This window comes from Saccostrea echinata, unplaced genomic scaffold (assembly GCF_033153115.1).
Source record: "Saccostrea echinata isolate AGI-Se365-2 ecotype Australia unplaced genomic scaffold, CSIRO_AGI_Sech_v1 ptg000029l, whole genome shotgun sequence".
NCBI lineage: Eukaryota > Metazoa > Mollusca > Bivalvia > Ostreida > Ostreidae > Saccostrea > Saccostrea echinata.
The window spans coordinates 16,886,330-16,905,836 of NW_026889778.1; the positions used below are offsets into that span (position 1 = coordinate 16,886,330).

Genomic DNA, 19,507 nt, shown 5'->3' on the forward strand with positions numbered 1-19,507 from the left:
CTAAGTTTAAAAGAAAGTTCCAAAGAATCGATACGAAATTGTCTATACGATGGTCTACGTATATTTTTGTGCGTGTCCGAGGTATTGGATAAGATGCAAGGATTCTGACCTTAGTGATCATGGCGAATGGTAAACAGTCAGGATATCTCTTAAGTAGATTGGATTTAAACTGTTGAGAAATTTGAAAGTAAAAAAGGGGATTCATAGTGGATTCTTTATTCAACTGGGAGTCATTGAAGATGGCTCAGAACTTCGATCTTTTGGACCTGTGATTAATCTTGCGGTTGTGATTGAAGTTAGAGATGATGTGTTGAGAATGTTATGCGTTGTCAGAGAATAGTTTGGATGTAGCTAAGGAATTGACTAGAGTTTTATAGGCTTCGTCGCTGATGATCGGACGGATACGGCCAATTCTGCGAATGTTCACATAAGCTGAACACGAAATTTTCAGAGATACATTGCTTTTCCATGGTAATTAAGAGATCTGTTTAATGATACGTCTAAATTCTTGACAAAAGCTGCGTCGCTATCATTACAGTCTCCGAACGCAAGCTCAGACTGTTCATATCTTCAAGTCTATGTTTCGGTGCGAAGACTATAAGTTCAGTTTTATCCTGGTTGGGTTTGAGGAGGTTGACAATCAGTCATAAACGCAGGTTTTCCTACAACATTTTAGTAAATTTTGATCTAATTTTACATTTTTGGTTGGTTTCATTTCGCTTATTTCAGCTTATATATTATTTATTGAAGTTATCAAACTATATATGAATATTCACTACAGCTGTTCATTTATCTTTTTTTAAAATCAAAATCATAATGCTAAGTATAAAGAACATTTTCATTAATCTGTTGGTATATTGCATCTTCTGTTAAGGATAGGGATATTCCACGTTGATCTTGATTCTTTCTCAACGAGTGCTTTCGTAATATCTTTTGAACGTTGTAAATCAAAACAACAGTAAGCATGAAGACAAACACGGATCCAACTATTATTACAATTATTGAATTTGAGAAATATTTCTTCTTTGGTTGAGGACCAGCATGCATTCGTGTTGTTTTTTCTATTATTGTTTGCAAGGATTGGTGTGTTTGCTCACCTGAAATGTAAATCAGGACGTTTTATGTACTTAAACTTCTAGTCCGTATTTCAAAAATTATACCACATTGTACAATTTTCATGTCAAGTGTTATAAAATCTTATTGATGTTCTCTGTTGAAATAAACTTTATCATTAATACACAGGGTTTGATTTTCATTTTTGAAAAATGAAATGTCCTGACCACTTGAAGGTAAAAAGATGTTGAAAGCGTTTTTTCTAAATTGGTATATTTTGTGATTCAGAAATGTATCAAATGCTGTAAACCAACTATTATTCGCAACATCTTTTATTAGTGATACTTCAGTTTGGAATCCATCGGCGACTATTAATTTTAGCGACAGGGCAACATTCTATATAAATACCGGTACATAAGTGAATAGTTGATTTGCGACGAGAAATATTTGCGAGTAAAAGAGAAGGTTGTGAGGCATGCGGATATTTCTAGATAGCGAATAAAAGTTGGTTTATAGTAACTTCTTAATCTATTAATATACAAATAAAGCCCATGCTCTGGAATATATATGTACGATTTTTATGGATCATCTAAGTTGCGCGAAACTCCCCATGGACTGGTACACCAGAAATACAGATTTATTTATATTTTCTTTTTACGAAAAGACATTATTGAAAAAAATTGTACCTTTTATTATTATTAATACAAGCAATAAACTCTGTATAACCATCACATACTTTTGAATTGGTATAACACTATACCCTAGACGTGACGTTTCCAGTATAATATTCAATTTTCATATAGATGAAGATTTGTACGATCAAATGAATTGATATTAAATTTATTGCTAATTAGTTTTATTTTAGTAGATGTATTTGTATGTTAAAGAAATATTTTTTCTTACAGTGGTCAAGTTTTTCTCCACGTCGATTTCCTGGTTGCAAGCATTTTCCTGTTATAAAATTACATGTGTTTCGGCATGTTCCTGGACAGAGAGACTGACATCCATTTCCGTTATTTCCTTGAGGACATGGCGTTAAACAGTTGATTCCAAAGTACCCAAGAGGACATGCTAATACATTGGAAACAATAAACTATAAAATTGCACTCTCAAAGAAAGTATCAAACACATTTTGTATTCGTATCATTTTGTCTTCAGGAGAAATGAAAAAAACTAGAATGTTTTAAAGGCTACTTAGTGTTGTTACAAATGTTCAAAAGCTTTACCGATATGACTAACGACTGAAATTTGATTATATATATATATATATATATATATATATATATATATATATATATATATATATATATATATATATATACAAGGAAGCGAACACTCCAGGAAAAACTATATTCCGTGCAAAAATAGACTGCGTTTTGTTACATAAACTGTAATGTTCAAAACACACTTAACAATTAAAAATCGATAGCAAATCAATGTAAAAATAGCTGAGAAAGGTAAGAATTTTCTTTCCTTTAATCAAAATCTCAATCCTCTCTTAAGCAGTGGAAGAAGCAAAGAATTTAAACCACAGACTGAAGATAGTTTAAAAAAAATTAAAAATATCTTTTGGTGGACTTAATATTCTAGATTTATTACATACTTTAATTCCAAATATAAAATAAGATGAATTTTTAAACAAGAAGTATTTACTTACGTATACATGAATTTGCCTTCTTGTCAAACATTTCGCTAGCTATGCAATCAGCACTATCTCTACAAAAGTAACTTCAAATCAAACAACATTCACTTGTCTTAACAGAGAATAAACTCTATTACGCAATGTAGCTTACTTTTCTCTGCCACATCTAATAACTGTCACAAAGAGGTAAATTAAAAAGGTGACCTCAAAGCTAATTCGGAACATTTTTCCCTCGATCATCGAGAACGTATATAACATTCATAGATTATTTTCATTTCCTTGATAATAATTCATAAATGAACAAAATTACATTTGATACGTTTCCTTCTATTCCATATATCCTTCTTGATTATATATTTATATACATATATCATAGGAAGCAATTCAGATCAGGTACTTTAATAATATTTTAATATTCATCGCAGATAATATTACGGACAATTTTCTTCCGGGAAATATGATACGATATTAAGATTTACCATCCAACTCATATTTGATAAAAATTGTTCGGTATGTTTGTTAAGGTCAGGCGACACGTTCCTCAAATATGTTTTGTTTTTTTTTTACTTGGTATTATTTTAAAAAAATATTCATAATTTTCATATTCTTTTGATTTCGAAATTGTTTTCAATGTTGTTACTATTGTTGTTTGCAAGGATTGTGTTGTTTGCAGCCCGATTTTAGTTCACCTGAGCCGAAGGCCCAATTGAGCTTTTCTGATCAAAGAGTGTCCGTCGTCAGTCTGCCGTCTGTCGTTTGTAAACTTTTCAAATTTTCGACTTCTTCTCAAGAACAACTGCGCTAATTTCAACCAAACTTGCCACAAAGCATCATTGAGTGAAGGGGATTCAAGTTTCTTCACAAGAAGTGCCGCACCCTCTTTCAAGGGTTGATAACTAAGAATTCGTGAAAATTAAGTGGCATCTTTTAAAAATCTTCTTCTCAAGAACCATTGGGCAAAAAAGATTATGCTCATGTGAAAGCTTCATTACATACTCTAGATTCAAATTTGTTCATCTCATAACCCCCGGGGGTAGGGTGGGACCACAAGAAGGGGTCAAAGTTTTACATAGGAAAATATAAGAAATGCCTTTAAAATTCTTGAGTTTTTCTTGATATTCTTGAGAATAGCAAAGCCATGATCAGTCATATTATTACAGAAGTATCCCCCGTTAGTGTAGATTCAGGTTTGTTACAATGATGACCCCTGGAGATAGGGCACGACCACAGCATGAGGTCAAAGTTAACTATAGCAATATATAGGAAATATCTTTAATGAAATATATGGAGATAACGAACAGTATTCAAGCACAAAAGTCCATTAAACAATAAAAATAGGAGCAGAGCAAATACAGACCTCCAAACATCAGAGGTGGGATCAGGTGCCATGGAGGAGTGAGCATCCCCTGCCGACCGGTCACACCCGCCGTGTGCTCCTTGTCATGATCGGGAAATAACGGAAAAATCCGTCGACAATTCAGTGTGTAAAAAATGGCCTAACAATTAGTGTGAAAAACGTCAGTCAGCATTTGACTCAATGATAAATTGTATTTGCTGACAAGGTCATTGTATCGACCATAGAACTTACGAAATGATGACTTTAAACGAGACAGCTGATATTCTTGTTTCATCAACTTATTTGTCAATAATTTACCTCGTTTTAGAAATTGTACATACGTAGAGCATGCTCTTGCGTATCGAATCAACTGAGAGATATATACCCCGTATGCAGGTGATGAAGGTATATTGCTGCATAAGTAAGGGAAGACGATTGAAAAGTTAAAGTCATCACGTTTATCATAAAGCGTGGTTGTTAGATAACCATTAACGTCTTTTTCAAGTAAAATATCCAAATATGAAACACATGTGTCAGACTCTGTGGTATCTTTTATCTCAAGCTCACCGGGATATATCGTATCGACATAAGAATGGAAAGAGCCATTGTTAATTGACAATACGTCGTCGATATATTTGAATGTCGAGTTGAAAACCACAGCAGGTGTTTTCTTCTTTTCACGTACAAATTTTTGGACAATTTCTGTTTCATATGAATACAAAAAAAGGTCTGCTAATAACGGGGTTCAATTGGTACCAATGGGAATTCCAATAGATTGTTGGAAAACCTGGTCTCCAAAAACCTCATAAATATTGTCAATCAGAAACTCAGGCATCTTTTTAATGTCAACTTCAGAGTACTTGTGTGTACAATCAGAATGTTTTTTAACAAAATAATTTTGCAAATGACCAATGACAAAGTAAGTAAATCTACGAGTTCCATTGTTATTGAAAAAGCAGCTGTCAATGATATCAAAAAGCCTGGATTTTAATTTATCGTGGGGAATGGTTGTGTATAAAGTTGAAAAGTCGTAAGTTTTTAAGCTGTTGATTTTGGTAAAATCTTGTGATTTGAAATTTCCCAAAAGTTCCTTGGAATTTTTAAGTATCCACATCTGATATACACCACTTCTCGATTATATTGTTGCATAGTACTCTAGAAGTTTCTCCTTCACTACTGTTAATATCTTAGTGAGGAGTAAAGAAAGAGGCTTGGTTTAACATTTACTGGAACCCGCTATGTATTGTTGTTTGAAATAATTTTTATGAAGTTTAAAAATCTTCTTCTCAAGAAAACCTAAGCCATTATTAGACATATCAATACAGAAGTATCCTCAGGTAGTGCAGATTCAAGTTTGTTCAAATCAGGACCCCAGAGGGAAGGGCGAGGCCACAACAGTGGATCAAGGTTTACATGTACATAGAAATATAGGTGTGATGGTTAAGGGGCATTTGAATAAAACGCATTGAAGACTTCAAATAGTGGAATAGTTCCTCAAATATGGGTTTTATTTTTTCACTTGGAATTATATTAAAAAAAACTATTCATAATTTTCATATTCTTTTGATTTCTAAATTTTTTCAATGTTTTTTACAAATATAAATAGCACCCCCTGGTATCTTACATAAATGCCCGGTAATGTACCATAATATCAAGCAATATTTCAGCGACAAATTCTTGGGAAAATTATATATTTTTGAGGAACGTGTCGTCTGACCTTAAGTTACATCATTCGTATTTTGAATTATATCACGGATTTTTTAGAAGTATATTTTAGACTTTTCATAAAGTAGGACTCTAAATTGCAAGGAAAATTATTATTAATGTGCATGAAAAAAGTGGATAGATTTTAATCTAACTCTGTGGTGGAGAGGCCATAACCAGAGTTTATATGCCTCCCATATACCTGCAATGAAGCGCAAAATTGCAAAATCTCTCTGAAAAATTTTTGACACAAATTTTGAAGAAAAAGTAAAACTAACAGTTCTTTTACCCTTCGTTCAGTGTGCAGTCACCATTGTTAAGCATTTATTTGCCATGCGCTCAAAGTTTATAGTTTTGTATTCACCTTTAATTAACCGGTCTTCACAAAGCGTTAGCGTTCGCACTCTGTTTGTTTACTTTGTATTTACCGTGCGTTCAGCGTCACTCATTGTTCATTCTTTTTAGTCTTTGTTTCATTTAGAACTCCAATAGAACTTTTGGATTGGATTGATCATAGATTTTTAAAGGAAAAAGAGAACGTCTGCACAATACTTTACAGGTTTTGAAAATGAAATTATATGGGAAATTGTAAAAAAAAAAAAAAAAAAAAAAAAAACATTGTAAATATATATATATATATATATATATATATATATATATATATATATATATATATATATATATATATATATATATATCGTCAACAAAGAAGTGCTGGGCGTAGTATCTGCGCAAATAGTTAAATCTGCCGGGTGCCTCGTATGGAATCATATGTGCCGAAGCCGATTACAACAACATTGAAAGGGGTGTTACAATATACTACATATTTTGTGTACAAGACAAGTAGGACGTAGATTTACTTGCATAAAAAAATTATGTTCGACAAAATTAAATACATACCTAACACAATTTTTCCAAATATTTAAAAAAGAATGCACAATCTAATTTGATTTTTAAAACATGCATTTACTAAGAGTCAACAAAGACAATTAAAACAACACTCTACTGAATCTTGAAAAGTTTTGTGAGTGACAGAATGACAAGAATTTCCGTTAGCCTATATTTAAGGAGAAAGTATTGAGTAATTACTACTGAAAGAGTTTACAGATGACTACAGCAAATCAAAAATATAAGTTACGGGATTTTGCTTTACAATTTCGTTACAATGCCACCATGGTATTCAATACGCAAGCTTCAAGATTATCTCCCTTGGTGCGCTCTTTCGTTAAGGAGTGGTGGGGTGGTGTTTCCGCGAACCCGGCAGGTGGGAGAGTTATTTATAATGGATACTTGTATCATGCCGGTCTATCATAAACTGTAATAATTAGTAGGAATGCACTCATCAACTCGAAAATAACCAAATTTAAGAAGGGGACGTCAATTTTTTCCTACCAAAAAAATCGGAACAAAAGAAATCAGCAGTGGATAAGACTTAATTAGACGAGGGAAAAGACATGGTTCTCTGATAAATCACTCGCAACTGATCATTGCACGACGACATTCTGAATGACACACCGACTATTTTCCATATAATAATTTCAAAGAGTCCACAAACTTTTTAGAAAAGGTTTGTACAATCAAGGAAGCGTCGTTTTCACCCTAACAAAAAATACTTTAGTAAACTATAGTTTACTAAAGATAACTATAGTAAATCAAAGTGTCAAAATTATCACTATAGTAAATCAAAGTTTTCAAAGTGATCACTATAGTGTCATAGTTATCACTATAGTAAATCAAAGTTTTCAGAGTTATTACTATAGTAAATCAAAGTTTCCACCATGGTAAATTAAAGTTTTCACAGTGATCACTATAGTAAATCAAAGTTGTCATAGTTATCACTATAGTCAACAATAGTTAACTATGGTAAACTATAGTTAACTATAGTATTTTTTGTTAGGGCACAACGACTATGAATTTTGACGGTTGTTTCGTTTTCAAGTATCCTAATTGAAAGATTTTGTAATGCATATTCAGTATACGTAGAGCTCAATAAAATAGTCAAAATCATCACTGCTTACATTAAAAATTTTCTATAACGTTAAATGAATTTCTAAATCCCTAGCCATCGTTCATTTAATTATGCACCTGTGTTTACATCGACATTCTATCCCACTTTCATGCTGATATGGATACTTTTTGTGCCTCTATCGTTTGAGAGGTACAATCTCGACACTAGCTTTGACGTATTTTTTTGAAATCGCAGATTTTTCTAAGAAAGCCATTTATTTTATGCTCATCGATCTCTTTCTACTTACATGTGAACATGTACACATGCTCAACATAATATACCAAGTTATTCAAGGGGCGAATCCAGCAATTTTTTAAAGGGAAGGGGGTCCAGACTGGTGCCCTTAAACCTCAAACATAGAAACCGGGAGAGGGGTAAATGCATGCTCTCTTTCAGAGGTGCTGCTCCAGATCTAGAATTTCTTTCAAGGGAGTCCACACTAAATCTAACAAAGGAAGGACTCTGTGGTTTTAATTAAAAAGAAAGAAAGAAATTATAACAACCTAAAATTGGTTAAAGCAGAAAGAAACTAATTACGTTGGGTTGGGGGATAGGGTGATGTACACACTTCCCCTAGTGAATTTCTTCAGATACATGACTATCCTTTTCATTCAGATTTTTTCCCATGTTTTTCATAGAAACGTTATAACTCATATCCCGGGGGAGTGGAGTTAAGACCCACATTTCCACTTCTTCTAGATTAATGCATGCAAGTAAATAACTTTCATGATTTTTTAAGTTAGTTTCTTCAGAAGACGCCCCCAATGACATAACCAAGGAATCATCTGATGATTTATGAAGTCCCTTTTTCACCTACGTACCATAAGTTCGTTTCCACCAAATATCGTTTTCCGTATGTTAGGTGCCGTTTTTACCAAGTACCGTTTTCACTCGGTAGCGTTTGATCCATAATTCCCTATCGGATATAAAGCGAATTAGGTAAACCATTTCATTTCATTCACTCATAAATCAAAAAGCTTCATAAAGCATAGTAATTTTTTATCTTAGAGGTGTGAGTGGTCAGGGGGAGGGGGTAGCGAAAACAGATGAAAACAGATACGCGAGAATCTATCTAGCGAGTAGATTGTTTAAAAATTGTTGAATTATTTTGAAGTACTTTATTTATTTTATTTAAAACGTATTAGCCGTAAAAATATCTATTCCAGGAAACTCTCTCTCTCTCTCTCTCTCTCTCTCTCTCTCTCTCTCTGAGCAAAAACAAAGCTGTAAGTGGTGAATTATGTGCGTATTTTAAAGAAACCCCAATTTCTTGAACATCATTCTCAATGCTTTATCACTAACAGTAATAGTTCTGATTTACTATGCAATTTTTGAATAAATACATTAATGTTTAAAAATAATGAAACTGCTTCAAAAAATTTAAAAACCCTCTTTAGGCTGATGACTTTTTTTTTCTGGAAAAATTTTTAGCGTAAAGAAGGGTATTTTGAAATTGATTAATCCTATTCAACATAGGGAGCGTGCTATTTTTACCCAGGAAATAGCTAACAAGACAATAAAATAACGATAAGAATAAATCGCATTTGCTCTCTTAAATAAATGAAATACATGCAAATAAAACTCAACTGCTGTTTCTTAGTCCAATATAATGTTTAGAATACTTGGATATATTTTAAGTTATGTAACAGTGCTGATTTTTTTTTCTTCTATTTTATGTCATGATCAATGAGGGGTTTGTCTAACTGCTCAAAAGTACAAGGTAATCAGGGTGCAGTGTAGAAATAGTTCTTAATTATTTTGTCATATTCAAGCCAAACCATTCAATACATAAAAATAATTATTACTTGGAGATAAAGTTGTAAAGTATGTAACAACATTTTCTTTGTTTGTAATGCTCATTATATAAATTCTATTTTAGAGAAACTGGGATTTACTTCTACAAGTGGTAATCAAACTTTTACCCATAGCTCCCTTTCTACTGAGGAAATGCTTCAAAATCATGTGTCGTTTTGAATTTTTTTAATATTCCCAACAACCAAGTTGAATTACCATACCAAAACTGGGTTCCGAAACTTCATGAAATCCTTAAAAACAAAGATAATATAAGGGTTACAGTAAATGTTCTACTAGGCCGTTTTCTTTAGTCTTCACTTAAATATTAACAACAGCGAAGGAAAAAACTTAAAGTCATATTCAGACTAACTAAGATTAAACAGATCTTTCTCTTTGTTTTATTACTTTATATAAAGATAGGACTTTCCTGTAAATTACTAGTACGCAATTTAAATCAATCACGTTTCAAAGATAGTTTAATATTTTTATTAGATTAGCATTTTAATAATAGACACAGTTAAAAGTCAATTTAACCAAGGAAACAAGAGGTTATTCAAGTTCAAAATCTGTGGAAAATTTTCATTTGAACGTAAATAACATATATCATGTTTATCTGCACTCAGTCTTGTATATTTTTTTTTAGCTCAGATGCGCATTACACAGCTTTAAGGGGTACTGTGTAACAATGTAATCGAAAATCGGTGTAAATCAGATGTAAATGTTTAACTAAAAAATCCATGGAACTTTTGAAAAATTCAAAATCACAAAACTTTACCAAAATCAATAACATCAAAACTTACGACATTTCAACTCTATATACTAACATTCTGATGATAAATTAGAGTCCAGGCTTTTTGACATCATTGACAGCTGCTTTTTCAATAATGATGGAATTTGTAAAATCACTTAACTTGTCATCGCTCATTTGCAAAATTATTTTGCTAAAAAACATTCTGATTGTACACTCAAGTACTCTAAAATTGATATTGAAGAGATGTTTGTGTTTCTAATTGAAAAATCTATGTGGTTTTTGGAGATCGGGTCATCCAACAATATCTCGGAATTCGCCTATATTTTGATATATCCTCGAAATGTTAATATATATTTATATAAATATGCAGTTTAAGTGTATCATTTTGGGAGTTTGCAAGATTCCAGTTCCCAAAGGCCAGGATTATTTCCCGAGGCGCAAAAGTAAATAAAAAATTAAAGATTACAAATGAACGGAAATTAGCTTTCGAAACGGGGATAAGCTCATTTGACTAACGCAAAGGGCTAAGTGCAGTCACAACGAATTTTAGGGAATTATTCACATTTAATGATCTAATTCTTACATAAGAAAAAACTCACTAGAGGTAAAATACACTGCTGGACGAAAAAAGTGCTGAAGGTCACAAATTTTACTGATAATGTTTGATAATTACTGATGCTGTGCTGTTCCTGCTGATAAATACTGATATTTACTGTTATTATTACTGTTGTTGCTGATAATTCTAGTTGTTTCTGATAAATACTGATAATTACTGTCGTCTTTACTGTTGGGTCTGATATACTGTTGCTGTGCTGTCGATGCTGAGATTTATTGATAATTACTGTGGTCATTGTTCTTGAGCAGAGAGGGTGCTAAAAATCCTGAGTGATAATTGTTTTAAAGAAAGTATTCTAAAATTAATATTCATAATATACATGAATAAAATATTTTAGAGAGTCAAGGAACAATACAAAATTCAGTGATGACAATTATTCATGAGTGCGATCAGCATGGTACTGACATTCAAAATTCATAACATATTTTTTTTTCTCGGATTCAGCGATGTGCAGTTTTCGCGTATCTGAATTATGAACAGTTGGTACTAATATCATTACATTGCTTTTACTAACCATCTTTTAAAAAAAAGAATATTGTATACATTTTACAAAATTATTTAATTACTAGATAAACTCGAAATCTTTCTTATCAATTTCTCGTCTCCGTTTCACAGGCCCTTAGCCACTCTTAACAGAGAATCAAATTAAATTACATGTTGTACCCCGTTCTGCCAAAGTGCCTAGGATATGTACACAATAAAGGCAAATCACGGGTTGATGTTCAATTTCTGATCAATGCAAATCAATTTAAACGAGAATTCCATTCAGATCTTTGACATTACACTATTAAAATCGAACAATTTATTCATCCTTTATTTACATATTGGGGATCTCATTTCTTATTTCCCATTCCATAAAATTAATATATTTGAATGAGATTTTTAAGATTTATTGAATAAAAATGTTTTGTGTGGTGACCTGTGAATTTGTAAGAGACCAACATCAAAATTTCATGTACCGGTACACGTGTATAACATTGCACTTACACTATATTTCTGACAAATAGTTTTTGATCAGCCCCCCCCCCCCCCATCTGCCGGTTTCACACTTATGAACATGTAGCAGAGTTATATTCTAGTAATATATGGGACGATCTATGATCTATGAACACTTACATTACGTTCAAAAAATTAAAAATGTACCCCCAGACTGAACATATTCACCCGTTTTCATCTCTCAATTTATTTTCTTTCTTTCTTTCTTTTTTTTTTTTTTTACCATAAAATTTATCAGTTTCGGGCAGATTTTCAGGGGGAAAAAAGATCAGGAAGATCGAAAATTAAATGAAAAACCATGCATGTCTTTGGGAAATTTTTTTTAAAAATGCTATCATGTAAGGCCATCTTTAAAAAGAAAATGATTGTCCTCTCTTGACCGAGTGAAAAAAAGGTCCGAATCATTTTTTTCTATTCTATAGGAAACTTTTTGTCCCGATTTTTTCCCACCCATTAATAACTACATATATTTCCACTTCAGTGTTTTTGAATGAAAATTTCGGCGACATCCTTACCCAAATTTCTTTAGCCGGCGATCAATTCTTTTTTTTTTTTTTAAAGAGCCTTAATGTTATAGATTACAGTGACTGTATGTTAAAATGCAAAAGGAAAAATGCAAAAAATTCCATTCTCCTTACGAACATACATATACTATTTTCAGAGATTCTTGGAAAACAATTGCCTTTAGGCTGACGATTTTATTTAATGGTAAACTTTAATTATAATTGTAAAGATTTTCACAACCGTATTGTAACTGAGATCAGTGTCATAATTTTTTCACAAGCAGTTAATGTAAAGAAATATGAAAATGTTGTTGAGATAATTAAATAGAAAAAAAGTAATGATTGAAGAAGGTTTTAATAGCCCTAAGCTCTATTTTAGCACCTTTTCAGCTAAAGGACAATGACCACAGGAATTATCAGTTAATCTCAGCATCGACAGCAACGCAACAGTATTTATCAGACACAACAGTAAAGATGACAGTAATTATTAGTATTTATCAGCAATAACAGCTCAGTATCAGTAATTATCAAACATCAGTAAAATTTGGGATTCTCAGCACTTTTTTTGTCTAGCAGTGTATAACAATAGTTCTTTCCATTCAAATATCGGCATGATATATCCCAGTGAGCTTGAAATAAAATATAACAGACAGTCTGACACATCTGTTTCATATTGGATATTTTACCTAAGGGTTAATGTACGAGTAGCGCTCCATTCCTTGAAAGTAATGGAGCAGAGGCCCTGATGGGCCCGAGGCCAATTGCTTTCAAGGAATGGAGCGCTACGAGTATATTAACCAGCGTAAAATCCACCACTTTTAAATGCCTGTAATTATTGTTTGTTAATATATAATAAAGGATATTTATAAGATATACTGTAAATAAACATTTAACATAGTATTTATTTACATAGAGAGAGAAAGTAAGGCTAAAAAAAAGTGTACTTAAGTTATTTAAATCCACTGACATTCAACAGCTTTGATAGCGTAGTGAGATGAGTACCTGACTCCGAAGGTGAAGGTATCGGGTTCGATTCTCAACAGTGTAACGTTTATTTTCTTTATGTGAAAATAAGCTTGTTAGAGATACGGGGAGGAGAATATGAACATAACACATTCTGTTTTCAGTGTAATTTGCAACTCTGCATTCCTGAAAAATAATGGAGCACTCAAACAAGAGTGACATCAAAGGTGGATTTTACTAGAATAGGATGTCAGCAAATACAATTTATCATTGAGTCAAATGCTGACTGACGTTTTTCATACTAATTGTTAGGCTATTATTTACACACTGAATTGTAGACGGACTTTTCCGTTATTTCCCGATCATGACAAGGAGCACACGGCGAATGTGACCGGTCGGCAGGGGATGCTCACTCCTCCATGGCACCTGATCCCACCTCTGATGTTTGGAGGTCTGTGTTTGCTCTGCTCCTATTTTTATTGTTTAATGGACTTTTGAGCTTGAATACTGTTCGTTATTCCCATATATTTCATGTTAATGCATATGGTAATCTAATTAAAAAGGTTTATGATAAACGTTAGGATTTCAACTTTTCAACCGTTGCCTGCCATTGTTTATGTAGCAATATTCCCTTATCATCTACGAGGTTTATTACTCTCAGTTGACTCTATACGTAAGAGCATTCTCTACGTATGAACAATTTCTAAAACGAGGTAATTAATTGACAACAAGTTGATGAAACAAGAATATCAACAGTATCATTCAAAGTAATCATTGCGGAAGTTCTATGGTCGATACAATGACCTTGTTTGTCGGTAAATACAACCTATCATTACGTCAAATGCTGACTGACGTTTTATATGCTATTAGTTAGGCCATTATTTACACAATGAATTGTCTACGGATTTTCCCGTTATTTTCCGATCATGAAAAGAAGCACACGGTTTGTGTGACCGGTCGACAGGGGACGCTTACTCCTCCATGGCACCTGATCCCACCTCTGATCGATGTTTTAAAGGTCCGTGTTTGCTCTGTTCCTGATTTGTATTGTTTGGACTTTTGTGATTAAGTACTGTTCATTATCTCTGCATCTTTCATAGGTATCTTTTATGCTTTTTGTGACAAAGTCCAAATTAAAATTAATGGAGTCTCAACTAATTTTTTATTTGTCTAAACTATTTTTTATTCAAAAATAATCTTTTCAGTGGTTAAATATAAAAGGTTCATTCTTCAAGTTTGAAAAAAGTGTCATATGGCACAAAATTGAAAGGATAAAAATCCACAATTATAATTTGTGGGAAATGTGGCTAGAATGGTAAGAGAAAAGAAATTAATTTCCACTTTGAGGTGTTTCTATTGAAAACATTTTTGCATTTTTCACTATCAAGATCAGCATTCTTGCAATGCCATATAAATAGGTAAATCTGTATTTGGATGCAGGCAATACACACTTAACATCTTAAAATTCCTCAATGCAGGGAATTATTGGTTTTGAAGAATGAATGCAAAGCTTTGGTCAACAATTAATCTCCCAATGCTGGCATTATCTGACTGGTTTATCAATGCAGGCATTGACCCACTTCAGTATCTCTCAATGCAGGCATTGGCTGACTTCAATGTTTCTCAATGCAGGCATTGGCCAACTTAATGAGTTATGCAGGCATTGGCCAACTTCGGTGTCTCTCAATGCAGGCATTGGCCGACTTCATGAAATCTCAGTGCAGGCATTGGCCGGCTTCAGTGTCTCTCAATGCAGGCATTGGCCGACTTATATAGTATATACGGGCTTACAGGGACACAAATACCTCCTTTGTAAAACAGGTTCTAGTATTAAAATCAGTTGCATTCTTGTAACGAAATTGAAGATAACAGAAAATATTGCAGTCATAATTTCATTTTTCTTACATAAACATTTATTTAAAAGAATATTATTTAAGTGTAGTATTTAATATTTACAATATTAAAATGGACAGACTTTATCATGTACTTCACCACAACCCCTAGCCCTACACTTAGTCGGGGAAAACAGCATGTCTCAAATGGACATTGATCATCTCAACGGATACTCATACATCGGCTTAAGAGGCAATCACCAAAGGTAAGTAAAACTGCAAATTCCATTTATAAAATAATGGTACAAAAGTTAATGATTTCCATAATATTCCACCTGTGAAACTGATAATTATTTCTCAAAATTGAAATGAACTAAATATTATTAAATAACAATTATTTTTTGCTTTTTTCAGATCACAGTATTATACCAATATTTTCTTAACATCACAGCTAGTTGATCTTTAATTATACTGGAATTTAAGCTAACACTTGTAATTTTTTACAGGTTGGCAGCAAATGAAAATCATATCCTGTACCCAAACTTGCCACAATATTTGTCACTTCCGTCTCTCATCTTTGTGGACCTGACTCCTGAGAAAGAGAATTTTGTATTAGCAAATCATAATATTATTGGGCATAACATTTACAAGCTCTCTCACAAAGACATGGTAATTGTTTTCATCCACTTAGAAACAATCTGTATTTATCATTCCTTATCAAGAATACAAATATCTTATTTTGACTTTTGTTTGTAAGGAACAGTGCATTAAGGACTTTGCAACTTGTATTGCACAAAAAATTATTATGAGAATAAAAAAAAATCATCATAAAATGATAATTCACAAGTTGATCCCCTTTAATAAAAGTGAAACTGTTTCGCTCCTTGAAACCAGAGGAAATAGACATAGAGTCCAGCAGGTGAGAAAATACCAAAGTTTGGCGATTAAAGTGCCAACAACATCTTCCTCCTGGCTGTGTAAGTTTTATAGAAATTATACAATCAACTAAAAATAGCATATGTAAGTTATCAGCACCTAACAATTATTAACATGAAATTTTTTAGCTTTTATATGCATATAATTACATAACTATAAACTTGGTACATTTATATACCCTGCTCTGAAGAAGAGGGGAGTATACTGTATTTACCTTGTCTGTCTGTCTGTCCGTCTGTGTGTCTGCCCGTAACAAATTTTTCTCTCAGTTTTCTCAGCGACTACTCATCACAGATGCTTGAAATTTTAGCACAGGTTAGAGTGGGGGTATTTCTAGTGATTCTTTGCTCACAGACTTCTTGTTTATTTATTTATTTACATTTTAGGACTTATCCAGCTATCAGGCATTGTTTTGGATTGCGTGTTCCAGCAAACAAGTTTTCGAAAAAATTCTCCCTATATTTGAGCTTTTTGAACAAGGAAAGCTAAAAAAAATCAGAAGATAAAAGTAAGAATTCAGTGTTTTAAAATTTCATTAGATACAAATCATCTGATTTAAAATTGCAGTAAAAAAATATTTTAATAGATTAAAAGATTACTGTACATGTGCATTTACAAATTAGCTACATAGAAAGAGTCCAAATTATATTTCAGAAACATGCTTCCCTGGAATCTCCAAAGTTGCAGGTAACAAGACCATGGAAAGCCCTCATGACCTTACCAGACGAAACAGTCATGGAACTGTTGTTAAAAGTTTCCAACATCAACTGCGATTTAGAAGAACTGACTAAGGTACCTATCATTTCCCTAACATTGTAATCTATTTGTATTTGGGCAAATAACTTTCTTCTTTTACATAAATTTGAAAACGGAAAAAAATAAATGTTTTTTCCAGCATTTTTTTAACAGAATTACTAATTTTCAGAAGGATAATATTCATTAAAATACAATCAATATTTAGAGTAAATTGCATTATACCCTACAGTGATGTATGATGTTCTAATTAAAACAGTTCTCAGATTTATTTGCATCCTTGTTGTGTAACTCTAACCTTCAAAAATTAACTTTCCAGGAGAAGCATTGGGAGCCGCCCAGAAACGAAAGATTTCAGTAAATGGAGTTGAAAAGAGAAAAGAAATGTTCCGTCAGTGCAACCGGGTTGTTCATGACAAATTTTTTTCATCAATCTCTCTCTTTTAAAATACATCTTATGTTCAATTCTTAATTTTCTGCATCTTCTCATTTGATTAAGTATAAAATATAAATAACAAGCCAAGGATGATATTCGTATCCTTCATGATTGCAGATAAGAAGAATTCAATTTATAATATTATTACCATCTTTTGTATTTTGCGAGAAAATAATGTGCAATATTGATGTTCTAAAATTAATTCATATCAGTACTAATGTAATAACAATAAATGTTAAAGCATAAAGAATGATTACCAACATTAAAAGATTTTTCTCTATTTCTGGAATGAATGTCCTTCTCTGACAAAGTTTACATACATATATTTGAAGGAGATGCAATGCATATGTTAATTTTGCCGTATTGAAAGTCTTCTGATGCCTTCATTAGCTATGTCAAGGGACTTTTATGCCTGCATTCATTGTATTGAAGAAAAAAAAAAGGAATGCCTGCATTGTCTGTAGAGACTGTATTGATCCTTAAAGGAGTCTCTCAGTGCCTGAGTTAGCCCTTATGACAGTCACGAATGTGCATTGGTCATATTGACAGTCTCTCAATCCCTGCATTGGCTCTTAAAAAAGTCTGTCAGTGCCTGTGTTGGCTCTTCAAAAGAGACTTTCAATGCCTGCATTGGCTCTTAAAAAAGTTTTTCAATGCCTGCATTGGCTCTTAAAAGAGTCTTTCAACGCCTGCATTGGTCATTTTGAGAGTCTTTCAATGCCTGCATTGGCCCTTATGACAGTCTCTCAATGCCTGCATTGGCTTTTAAGAAAGTCTTTTAATGGTGCATTGGCTCTTAAAAGATGAAAGTCCCTCAATGCCTGCATTGGCTTTTAAGAAAGTGGTCATTTTGAGAGTCTCTCACTGCCTGCATTGGTCCATATGACAATCTCTCAATGCCTGCATTGGCTTTAAGAAAGCCTTTCAATGCCTGCATTGGCTCTTGGTAGAAGCAAGCAATGCCTGCACATAAAGTTGGGCAATGCCTGCACTGGACTTTGAGAGATTACTTAATGCCTGCATTGGGTCTTAAAGGTCATATGAAAAGGTTAAAACAGTAGGATTTTACTTTTTAAACATAAAGACTTGTATGAAAGAATGTCAAATTACGTTTAGTACAAAATTGTTTGCCTCTGCTTAACTGAAAAATGGAGGCCTAAATTTGTCCACTTAATAAATTTGTTTACCCGCTTATCGTTCTTGATTTTGTGTTTTTATGACGTCACAAAGACCCATTGATATAAATAACGCATTAGATATAGTGTAATTTTAGCGTATTTTATTGAGTTAATTTTAGCCATTTTTTGGGGATATAAATGTGATTATGTTTTTAGATGAGCTATCTGATTCTAAAGTACAATTTACTCTATTTAAACTAATCGTTAATTAGGCCAACAACTGAAAACGAGAGCTTTTCATCGTAGGATGATCCTGATGAATATTCCGTTGAAATCAAGATTTTTATCCTCCAACTATGATTATTTATTTTAAATTAGTACTTTAGAAACAAAAATCTTCTTATTTCTATATGATTCATGATGTTCTTTTCATTCCTAGTGAAAGTGTATAATTAACAACAAAAAACAGCGTAATTAATTAACATTGACCTGAAGCTTCTTACAATAATATATATTGAGTGGGAAAAATATCCAGCTCAAGGGTACCCCTTATTCCCAAATAAACACGGGGATATTGAAGTTCATGATGAACATGGATCAATGAAAAGTCGGCGTATTTGAATGCACGCTTTCTGCAATCTGAAACACGAGGACTAATGTAAAACGATATAGAAACAGGGGTTTATGACGACATCATCGTAATTTTGCTGTCACAAGAAACATGATTTTAAAAAAAATGGCGCAAAATTACCGGCATCACGATCTCGAGTATGTACACGTACATGTATACTTGTACATGTATATACATGCACTGTAATGTTACGGTACTGATACTTTTAACAGTTTGACTGAGCAATTGCAGTTTGAAAATACTCATACAATTCGTGCATAAATTGATCAGTTAAAAAAATCCATACCCCCCATTATTTGCGCGATTGAACCTGAACAATTTTTAAAATTAATATTTTTACAGTTAAACATTTTTTTATATCAGACTATATACTCTGTGTTGAAATAATCTGATACAAATTTAAACAATTCGGTCTGTAAATATATTCACACAGAA

The 19,507-nt window shown here is 32.7% G+C and overlaps 1 protein-coding gene and 1 pseudogene across 1 annotated transcript; one reads left to right on the forward strand and one right to left on the reverse strand.

The window, feature by feature from the left end:
* Positions 1 to 694: 694 nt before the first annotated feature.
* Positions 695 to 2,765, reverse strand: LOC133194556 (multiple epidermal growth factor-like domains protein 10). The gene is made up of 3 exons (XM_061330501.1): positions 2,711 to 2,765; positions 1,957 to 2,124; positions 695 to 1,097 (listed from the first exon to the last, which is right to left on the reverse strand). Exons 1-3 carry the CDS (start codon positions 2,739 to 2,741, stop codon positions 820 to 822), a joined length of 477 nt encoding a protein of 158 aa, XP_061186485.1. The 5' UTR covers positions 2,742 to 2,765; the 3' UTR covers positions 695 to 819.
* An 11,902-nt stretch (positions 2,766 to 14,667) lies between these two features.
* LOC133194236 (uncharacterized) lies at positions 14,668 to 17,248 on the forward strand (annotated as a pseudogene).
* The last annotated feature ends 2,259 nt before the right edge of the window (positions 17,249 to 19,507 follow it).